General features: G+C 38.2%; 1 protein-coding gene across 1 annotated transcript; it reads left to right on the forward strand.

Moving 5' to 3' along the window:
- The first annotated feature begins 2,792 nt into the window (after positions 1-2,792).
- On the forward strand, positions 2,793-11,429 carry LOC114942522 (uncharacterized). Its single transcript, XM_085488290.1, is given in 7 exon segments — positions 2,793-2,813; positions 2,932-3,749; positions 3,751-3,879; positions 3,881-4,018; positions 4,090-4,581; positions 8,479-8,768; positions 10,789-11,429. Coding segments are annotated over 7 exon segments (2,529 nt in total).
- Positions 11,430-12,012: the final 583 nt, after the last annotated feature.

Consider the following 12,012-nt stretch of genomic DNA (forward strand, 5'->3'; position numbering starts at 1 on the left):
ATTATTTAATGTAGAATGGTAAAAACTATACGCTCGTGATGTCAATTTATAGTATAAGATCAAAATTTAAAAAACTTGACATAATATAATTAATATCCTAATGAAAAGTAGTACTCCTTTTGATAAGTAACGTTAGATTAACCGAACACAGATTAGCCAACAACAAGTCAAAAACATTGTTAAGAGAGAAATAAAAGTCGATTAAATAAGATAAAATAATCAACACAACTAAAATAATACAACTAAAACCTCCGTAAACAGAAAATAAAACGTATATACATAGTAAATAAAAGTGATATTAAAATGGAATTATTATAGGTAAAATATAAATAATATAATGCGTTACTAAAAACTAAAATAAATTAAGAATAGTGTCATAAATCAAATTTAAATGTTCGTGTCCCTTTGCAAATTTATGGAATTTTTTTGTTTCTTAATAAAAATCATTTCACTTATTTCTTTCTTTATTACGTTAGCTTTGTTATGTAGGATGGAAACATTAGTCCAAATCATGGTTAAGCGACACTCTATGTTTATTAATGACAGAATAATTAGTTTCATTCTCCAGTTTTTGGTCGAATTAAATGCATCTCATTATTTGTCGAAATTTGTCACTAACGATCAACAATTATTTGTAAAGAATTAGTTTTATGTTTTTTGATGTTAGAGTTATGTTTTTTTATGCGCGTATCCAGATGACGTTTGATTTTCCCAATATAACAGGAATTGCAATTATTACAAGAAGTATACAGTGGAACCTCTCTCAGTTGGATTGATGCGGAGACAAACCCGACTGCGAGAGGTATCCAATAGCATGCTAGAAAGCGGTCACGATGGACTTAGCCTCTTTCCTTCTCTGTCTTCGACACAGTGCCGTGCAGTGCTCAAGTATGGAGGACGGAATCCTTACATATTTTACGAAGTGAGTGTATATTTATAATTTTGTCGCATAGCAATTGCAAAAATAATGCGACATAAGCATGCGTATGTGATCACACAACATGTATATATTACCACATGCGCATCCTCATATCGCTGCCTTTCGTCCCGTGCATTGACAGATTTCCTAAACTCGTTATTTTGTTTCAGGACAATTTCATGCAAAAACGCGTCGATTAAGCATTTACATAAATACAGTGAGATAGACAAAGTCAAGAAAAAATACCGGCGATTAGAAATTTCTAAAAAAATAGCAATATTGAGTTGCTTGGAAAAAGGTGAATCCGTTGCAAAATTGGCAGCTAAGTACAACGTCGCACATTCTACGATATGGTTAATCAAAAAGAAGAAAAATGACCTTTATAAATATGCAAGTTTAGTAAAGGATAATGACGGTTCTTTAAAGAAAAAAGTAATAAACTATGTAGAACATCAGCTTCTGAATAAAGCGTTATTTATGTGGTTTCAACAACGGCGTTTACTAGAAGAACCAATCTCGGGTCCACTTCTAAAAAAAAGCAATTATCCTCAATCAAAAATTGAATGGCCCTGATCACTTCAAAGGAAGTAACGGTTAGCTATGGAGGTGAAAAATTTATGTCTATTACGTATATATTATTTATATATTATGTACATAAATATGTATGTATACATATTTATGTACATAATATATAAATAATATAATATAAATATAAATAATATATAAAATACATAAATATGTATGTATACATATGTATGTATACATATTTATGTATATATTATGACAGATTTAAACAACGACATGATATTCGCGAGCTCAGCGTTCAAAAAGAAAGTCTGTTTAGTGATAACGAAGTTGCACAATTATTTTTTGCACAGTTTTCTGCGGAAATGAAAGAAGAAGAATACGACTCTAAAAATATATACAATGCGGACGAGAGTAGTTTGTTATGGAAAAATTTGCCAAGAAAAACTCTCGCAAGTCGTTCAGAGCAAACTGCCCCGGGACGAAAAGTACTAAAAGATCGAGTGACTTTCATGCTATGTACAAATGCCACAGGATCGCACAAGCTCAAAATTATGGTTATCGGAAAATACAAACAGCCTCGCTGCTTCAAAAACGTGACTAATTTACCAGTTTTTTATAAAAATCAGAAGAGTAGCTGGATGGACGTCGAAATTTTCGAACAGTGGTTCCTAGAGTGTTTCATACTAAAAGTGGAAAAGGAACACAAACGTATGAAAAGAGAAGGAAAAGTCATACTTTTTGTTGACAATGCTCCATGTCATAAACTTTCAGCTCGATGTATTACAGAGAATCCGCATTTTGTCATCAATTTTTTTCCTCCGAATGTAACAGCAATCATTCAGCCAATGGATCACGGCGTCATTGAAAAATTGAAAAGAATGTAAGTAGTGATATAAGGCTGGTTCTAACTCATGGCCTCTGAGCGGGGTGCGGGGATATCCTAAGGGTGGGGGAATGACGTCACACTGGGCAGGGGTTTATGACTGCCCAAATTTAAAAAAGGGGCACTCCAATATTCATAAAATCCTTTTTTTGGTGCATTTTATTGTTCCGACATACGGAAGGGAATTGAGATTTTAGGGCCAACGTTGCGACAAACTGTCAAAATGTTATTTATAGGCGGTACGAGTGTAAAAGCGCTGACGTTCGGCAGCTTTGTATCCTCGCGAAAAATCTTCCATAAACGGAAGAGAAACATTTTCCTTTTTTTTTTTTTTACAACACATCGGCGCCAACGTTCGGCTGCCTTACTCCTCCACACATAAAACGGCATGGGAAACTATTTTTTGGGATACACCAAATGCTAAAAAAGAATACAGAATTAGATGAGATATATATAAGGAGGATGAGAGCGCGTCAAGCCATAGTACGATTTTGAAAATGCATAGATGCAGTGGTGCAAAAGTTTAGTGATTACTTTCTTGCGTCAGTGGCCTAATAGTGATTAAAAAGAAAAGAACATTGAAAACGCGGAGCATATTTAGCGCAATTTATTGGAGCGGTCCCACCAAATCGCCACCTTGGGCAAATTTTTAGAATGGTTGCAACAGTGCAACGAATTTATCGCACAGCTTGAAGAATGCAACCGTGTCAAGCGTCCGCGACTCTCAATCGGACATAGACAATCTATGGTGGCTACAATAGTGCGACTCGAGGGTGTAAAGGTACGCTTGCAGAGACAATATATGTGTATTGGTGGTGAATACAGTGGCGGTGGCAATATCGACGGCAACAATAACGTGCAAAGACTCGTTTGGCGCGAAATTGATACGGCGTTCGAGAGTCGTATACTGACCGGTGCAATAATTAATACAGACTACATCAAACCGCGACAATTTTTAGAAAATGCTAAAAACATTGTAATTGAGAATGTGCAAAATATGTTGCAGAGACACATCAGTGTGAAGGTGAACACTATATTTAATGGTGAGTTTGTATCTGATAACCGTGATAACCGTGCCAATAAAAGCGTCAATGCAATAAACTTTGAACTCTTTCGCACGTCTGATTTACGCGAGTGGTACGAGCGCCGCGTTATCGAGCCCACGCTAGCATCGCTAGAAGAGTTTCAGGAACGCGATAGCGGTTGGGCATTGTCGCGAATAATAGATTTAACTGTAAATATAAATAAATACAATCCAATGCGTGCGGGATGTCGTATCAAACTACCGCGAGAAATTGTGACAAAGAAAGCGGTGGTTAATGTGCAATCAGCGGACAATGCGTGTTTCGCATGGTCAGTGGTGGCCGCTCTTTACCCTGCTGAAAGAAACACGAGTCGAGAATCCTCTTATCCACATTACAGTGCTGAATCTCCAGAACATTGAGTTTCCAGTGACTATAAATCAAATTAAAAAGTTTGAACTTGCAAACAACATCTCCGTGAATGTGTACAGCATCGAGAACAACATTGTCCCGCTACGTCTTTCAGAGAAAAAAAGACAGACACGTCAATTTGCTGTACGTGCAAGACGAAAACAGCGTTGGACATTTCGCTTGGATAAAGAATTTATCTCGACTTGTCAGTGCGCAACTGAGTAAAAAGAAATGTAGAAGATATATCTGTGATCGGTACGTATATATTTATTAAACTAAAATTTAAAAAATAATTTTAATTAAAATTATAATTTTTTATTTTACAGATGTTTACACTATTTCAATTCGGAAGACAAGTTGCAGACGCATACTGTAGACTGTGGAAAATTAAATGACTGCGCTATCCGATTACCGAGCGATAAGGACAAGTGGCTTAGCTTCAACAACTACAACAGAAAGGAGCGGCTTCCGTTTGTGGTGTACGCCGATTTGGAATGCGTTTTGAAAAAGATGGAAGAAGAAAAAACATATCAGCATCATCAAGTATTTAGCCTAGCTTATTATGTACATTGCTCGTACGACAATTCATTATCTATATATAATTCCTGCCGTAGTGTCGATTGCGTGGCGTGGTTTGCCGAAGAACTAAAAAATTTAGCAATACGTGTAAAAAATATTTTAAGTACAAACGTCCCCATGGTAAATTTAACATCTGACGATTGGGAAAAACTTCGCAGCGCAACGCATTGTCATATATGCGAAAAACTGTTTGAGCAAGACGATGCACGCGTTCGCGATCATTGCCATCTCACCGGATGGTACAGAGGTCCCGCACACTTAAATTGCAGTTTAAATTATAAATAATCTTTTTGTATTTCAATAGTTTTTCATAATCTGTCCGGTTACGACGCGCATTTCATTATCGAGGACTAAGCCACAGCGTTCAAAGGGGGAATCGAATTACTTCCAATAACGAAAGAAAAATACATTTTATTCTCGAAAACTGTTAAATTGACGCAAGACAACAATTCAAAAAATCATATTAAATTACGTTTCATAGACTCATATAAATTTCTCAGTGCTAGTCTTGACAAATTGGCATCTTTTCTGAATAAAGACAAATTCAAAATTTTACAATCACAGTTTCAAAATTTATCTAGTGAAAAATTCAATCTTTTGACACGGAAAGGCGTCTTTCCATATAAATATATAGACTGTATCGACAAATTGCAAGATGCATGTTCTACATAGTTTATTACTTTTTTTTTTTAAAAAACCGTCATTATCCTTTACTAAACTTGCATTTATAAAGGTCATTTTTCTTCTTTTTGATTAACCATATCGTAGAATGTGCGACGTTGTACTTAGCTGCCAATTTTGCAACGGATTCACCTTTTTCCAAGCAACTCCATATTGCTATTTTTTTAGGAATTTCTAATCGCCGGTTTTTTCTTGACTTTGTCTATCTCACTGTATTTATGTAAATGCTCAATCGACGCGTTTTTGCATGAAATTGTCCTGAAATAAAATAACGAGTTTAGGAAATCTGTCAATGCACGGGACGAAAGTCAGCGATATGAGGATGCGCATGTGGTAATATATACATGTTGTGTGATCACATACGCATGCTTATGTCGCATTATTTTTGCAATTGCTATGCGACAAAATTATAAATATACACTCACTTCGTAAAATATATAAGGATTCCGTTCTCCATGCTTGAGCACTGCACGGCACTGTGTCGAAGACAGAGAAGGAAAGAGGCTAAGTCCATTGTGACCGCTTTCTAGCATGCTATTGGATACCTCTCGTAGTCGGGTTTGTCTCCGCATCAACCCAACTGAGAGAGGTTCCACTGTATACAAAATTTCTTGTAATAATTGCAATTCCTGTTATATTGAGCGAATCAAACGTCATCTGGATACGCGCATAAAAAAACATAACTCTAACATCAAAAAACATGAAACTAATTCTTCACTAAATAATTGTTGATCGTTAGTGACAAATTTCGACAAATAATAAGATGCATTTAATTCGACCAAAAACTGGAGAATGAAATTAATTATTAGTTAGTACGGCGGGACCGTTTAAGACAGTTATTGTAAGAGTTGCCGTCGCGAAGGCGACGAGCTCCGGCTACCTCGCCCATGCGGGCATACGCCACAACTGCTACCCACCGTTCATCGGAACTGCCTCAAGAATGGCGATAAAAAAATCCAGCAGCGCCTGCGGGCGTTCGCAGGATGGACAGTTTAGCCACAACGAGCGATCCCTCCTGCTTCTCCAGCTGATTTTCCTCCTAGAAACCGCACTTACGCCATTAGGACCCGATGTGCGTGATTCTGAAATTTCCGTGTCAGGTGAGGACCTGTATGACCCAGTGATCAGTTTGGAGCGTTTGTGCGACTATTCTGTTCCGCACATTATTGAAGAAGACGAAAGTGGTACGATTATTGTTTGAAGCAAAGATGGCAAAATATCAATTAGATTTTTTATAGGTGAACAAATAATATGAACAGATTTAATTAAAATATTTTTAATTAACGATTCATTTTAGAAAGATTAGTTAGAGATCGTTACAATGACGATTGATATAAGCTAGATTAATCGAAGATCGCTTAATTAACAATTAATATGATCGAAGTCAATTGAAGATTATTTAATTGACAATCGATATAAACGAAATTAATCGGAGAGCGATCGATTAAACGATTAATACAAGATAATTTAATTAAAAGTTTTTCAATTAAACGATTAATAAGTTAATTTTAAGTCATTAACAATGGTACTCTGGAATTACAAGCAATTATTTTTCATTGTACGGGCTAGTATGAATTTCAAATCAAATCTCTATAAACGACTATTATATTTTGTGCACTAAGAATAACATATCGCACTTATTTTCTAGAATCAAATTGTAATCAGTTTTACTTATATGTATGTATGTTCAATGTGAACTTGCACCTTGAATAAAATATCACAGTTACTTTTCATGGTAATATATTATTACTAAATTTAGATAATATACACTTTACGTATATTCACTTTGAACTGGCACCTTGAATAACATATCAGTTACTTTTCGTGATAATTTATTATTAGATCGTTTAAATTTTGAAAGGTTTAAATTTTTGAGTATCTTCTTTTGAACATGGCCTGACCTTTTCATTTTTATGATTTTTTTAGGATATCAGTTACTTTTTAAAGTACAGATATATAGAGCAGCTTTCTAGTAATTCAAGTATCACAAATATATGTACTTTTGATTCTTATCACAACTTTGTATAAGTAACAATTTATGCAATACAGTTCAAAATAATCGAAATATATGGTATTGTTATATCCCCCAAAGATATACAATAGATATAACTGTTAAAAGAGTAACTAATATTAAGAAATGGGTACTCGTATTGCATCTGCAATTACGACAGACACTGACCGCGTTAAAAAACGCATACGATGCGAGGTATACGCGGAATCGGAATTACGACAGCTAATGACCGCGTTAAAAAGCGCATACGATGCGAGGTATACGCGAAATCAGAATTACGACAGATAATGACCGCGTTAAAAACGCATACAATGCGAGATATACGCGGAACAGAAATTGGTCAACGTGCAAGCAAAGCAGAAGGACTTTGAATCTGCTTCGCTTGCACCTAGATTCTCGACCGGGGAAACCTGTTGCCAGGCACCCCTTCCGATCGGGAAAACTCCAAAAAACAACGATATAAAAAGAGAGTAGAGACGCGACAGCTCGCTCAGTCGCAGACACAAATAATCGCTCTAACCACGATCTCGCTAACCGCGCGCGCACTTAGCATCGACTCGCAGTTGTGCGCGATACGCGGAGTAATATAAAGTCAGTGCCGCACACTCGTAAAGCTTCAGTGTATTGATAGTGAAATAAAATAAAGACCAAGTGGTTGAAGTTGAATAAAGAATTTTAATACAAAAAGTGTAGTGCATTTCTCTACAAACACCCGACAAGTCCTGACGCCCCGGATTCCCATCCCAATTTGGCGCGACCCTTAAGTGTCTCTCCCGAGGCACACAACAATTTGGTGGCAGCGGTGGGATTGCGCCGAAGGACCGTCAGGAACTACTCGGAGGAAGACCTGAAAAATACAGCAGTATTAATAATCAGGCACGTCGAATATAATAATCGACGGGAAACGAACAAACAGAATCCGACGTATAAGCAGAAGCGTGCCGTACGTACAAAAAGACACACACACACGGACAACGCATCAGCCGTCGGGAAGTAGGCCATCACCTAAGGACGCGACCTACGACAACACGGACAACGCATCGCACCGTACAACGACCCGCAGGATCACCTCACAACACCGGACCGCCAGCCGTATCAACACTGCCGAGCGATGATCTGCAGCGTCAGCAAGCGAGCGATAGTAATATTAATGTAAGTCCGAATCAAACTTTTATACATACTGCATGAATGTCGGAGGAAAGCGAAACACCCCGACAAGCGATAGCGAATAATTCGTGGTTACATAGCGACTCAGCCGAACGATCAATCAAAGCACTACCGATAACCTTAGAAAACCTCGGAAAAGTGCGAATAAAATTAGAAGCATATTATTCAGGAGAGAGCGACTCCGAATCATATACTCACGGGAAAGTAACGAACGCGTGAGACGAACTCCTAGCAACGGGTCACAACACGGGGAATCCTTGCTTACATCATACGATAGTAGTATTTTCGATCCGAGCGAGTATCAGGACATGCTGCGAACACCGCCTAACGGTGGCATGGATGTGTCCGAGGGTGCCATCGACCGCGAGATTGACCGTCTACACGGTACAATAGCTCGCGACAACACTCGACTGGTGGAAGCTGACGTACATGCACCACCCCCTAATAGCGAAATAGGAACAACTAACCCCCGCGATACCAGACGATACATAGATAGACGCATTGACGAAATCGAGGTGCGCGAAACTCCTAATTATAGGGAGGCCGGAGTAGATAACCCTATGCTACGTGAGATAATGAGAGGCATGCGAGAACTACGTAGAGAAATAGACATATTACGCGAACAAATTCGTGATATCAGCACATACGCGGACGAACGAGGTCAAATCCGCCGGGACACACACACCCGCGAGAGGGAAACGCGAGACCCAGACAATGACGACAAAAAATATGACATAAGTATGCTGTCTTCTAAGCTGGGCAATAGAGCCAAGGAAACGAAACGAAAAATTAATTAAACGGAACTGTATCTCAATTTGAGATCCCAAAGTTCCACATATAAATTAATTTCGAAACTTACATATGGAAAAATAAGCGAGAAAAATATAGGTCCGAAAAGTCGCTGAAGCGGGAATCGAACCCGCGTCTTTCACTTTCCGGGCGACTGCTCTTACCAACTAAGCTATTCAGACCCTTTCGATCCTATATTTTTCATTTGCCTTTTTAGTAGATGTTAGTAAATACCGCCGTGATTAGCCCAAGGCGTGAATAAACTCAGAAATAAATATTTTTATCGGCTCTCAATATAAATAATATAAGTATGCTGTCTTCTAAGCTGGGCAATAGAGCCAAAGGAAACGAAACGAAAAATTAATTAAACGGAACTGTATCTCAATTTGAGATCCCAAAGTTCCACATATAAATTAATTTCGAAACTTACATATGGAGAAATAAGCGAGAAAAATATAGGTCCGAAAAGTCGCTGAAGCGGGAATCGAACCCGCGTTTTTCACTTTCCGGGCGACTGCTCTGGTACAAGAGCAGTCGCCCGGAAAGTGAAAGACGCGGGTTCGATTCCCGCTTCAGCGACTTTTCGGACCTATATTTTTCTCGCTTATTTCTCCATATGTAAGTTTCGAAATTAATTTATATGTGGAACTTTGGGATCTTACCAAGAGCAGTCGCCCGGAAAGTGAAAGACGCGGGTTCGATTCCCGCTTCAGCGACTTTTTGGACCTATATTTTTCTCGCTTATTTCTCCATATGTAAGTTTCGAAATTAATTTATATGTGGAACTTTGGGATCTCAAATTGAGATACAGTTCCGTTTAATTAATTTTTCGTTTCGTTTCCTTGGCTCTATTGCTCAGCTTAGAAGACAGCATACTTATATTATTTATATTGAGAGCCGATAAAAATATTTATTTCTGAGTTTATTCACGCCTTGGGCTAATCACGGCGGTATTTACTAACATCTACTAAAAAGGCAAATGAAAAATATAGGATCGAAAGGGTCTGAATAGCTTAGTTGGTAAGAGCAGTCGCCCGGAAAGTGAAAGACGCGGGTTCGATTCCCGCTTCAGCGACTTTTCGGACCTATATTTTTCTCGCTTATTTCTCCATATGTAAGTTTCGAAATTAATTTATATGTGGAACTTTGGGATCTCAAATTGAGATACAGTTCCGTTTAATTAATTTTTCGTTTTGTTTCCTTGGCTCTATTGCCCAGCTTAGAAGACAGCATACTTATATTATTTATATTGAGAGCCGATAAAAATATTTATTTCTGAAAAAATATGACGTTGTGTACAGACGAACAGAGAGTAACCCTAGACACCGACAAGGCCCGCAGGAGCCTTTTATATCGTTAAAAGAAGCACTTCAAATGATTCCGGAATTTGACGGGACGGCCCAACATAAATTACAGGAATTCTTAAGCGCATGCACTTATGCTATGAAAAATATACACCCTGCTAATGAGAGAGGGTTGGTGGGAGCTATTTTGTGTACAAAATTAAAAGGCAAAGCAATGTTGGATTTTCAAACGCGAGACATACAGACATACGACGAACTCAAGCGACAATTGGAATGTACATATCAGAGTAGGCGAAGTACTACGTATTTGCAGATAGAGTTCAATTCCTTAAAACAAAAGGCAAATGAAGGCGCGCAAGCTTTCGGAACGCGCGTTGATACCTTAGCTATGGAGTTATATGAATCCATGACGGAGGGAGAAGATCACTCCCCCATTGAAAAGCGGATCATACTAAGTACTATACAAAAACAAGCCTTGCAAAATTTCCAAATAGGACTACGCGACGAGGTACAACTACTTATTCGTTCTCGAAATTACCAAACACTGCAGGAGGCAATAACTGCCGCAACCGCCAAAGAAAAGGTAAAGGGCACAACCGCATCGCGATCAAGTCACGATACAAATCGAAATCGTTATGATGAAGCGCCGTCGCGATCATCAAAAAACGCCGTGCAATGCTATAAATGCGGAAAATCGGGACACTACGAGCGAGAATGCCGTAGTAGTAAATACGCGCATCCTAAACCGGAGAAGTCAGATCGCGTAACTACAATAGAAAAATTTTGCAATTACTGCAAAAAACGTGGACACAACCGTGAAGAAAGCTGGACATTAAATGGACGGTTAAAAATGACATCAAGTCACGATAGAATAAACGGTGATAAAAAATCGGGTAACGTTAATGTAATCAAAAGTCGTAAGAAGCTGAAAACGAGAAACAGTGATACGGATTCCGAGCGAAGCAGTAACAATGACGAGCAAAGTAGCGACGAGGACGAAAGACAAGAGAAAAAGAATAAGACGACACACGCGCGGGAATATCAGATGTCACACGTGCGCCGAACACCGAAGAGGAAAAACAACAGATACTATATGAATATCACGATGCGCCCATTGGAGGACATCAGGGAATAGAAAGAACAATTAAGAGAATTTGTTTAGATCATGATTGGCCGGGTTTAACAAAAGACGTCGAGAAATACATCGCCAAATGCGAGTCATGTCAAAAAAATAAATTGTCGCGGAAAAATAAAGCACCATTAATAATTACAGATACGCCTGATAAGCCATTTGAAAAATGTGCGTTGGACATTGTAGGGCCGCTAACAATAACTACGAATGGGAGTAAATATTTATTAACATTCCAAGACACCCTAACAAAATTTAGTAAGGCGATTCCAATACCGAACCAGGAAGCTGGCACAATCGCAAAGGAGTTCGTAACAAAAATAATTCTAGAACACGGGATACCGGAGAAAATTTTGACAGATCAAGGGACAAACTTTTTAAGTGAAATATTTAAGGACACATGTAAACTGTTAAAAATCAAAAAATTACAAACAACCGCGTATCACCCGGAAACAAATGGGGCACTCGAACGATCACATAGGACATTAGCAGAGTATCTTCGCCATTATGTTGACGCTGATCAAACAGACTGGGACGAATGGACACCTTATGCAATGTTTACTTATAATACGACCCCGCACAGTGCAAC

Source organism: Nylanderia fulva, unplaced genomic scaffold (genome assembly GCF_048542155.1).
Source record: "Nylanderia fulva isolate GAGA-0341 unplaced genomic scaffold, ASM4854215v1 Scaffold671, whole genome shotgun sequence".
In the NCBI taxonomy this organism is placed as follows: Eukaryota; Metazoa; Arthropoda; class Insecta; order Hymenoptera; family Formicidae; genus Nylanderia; species Nylanderia fulva.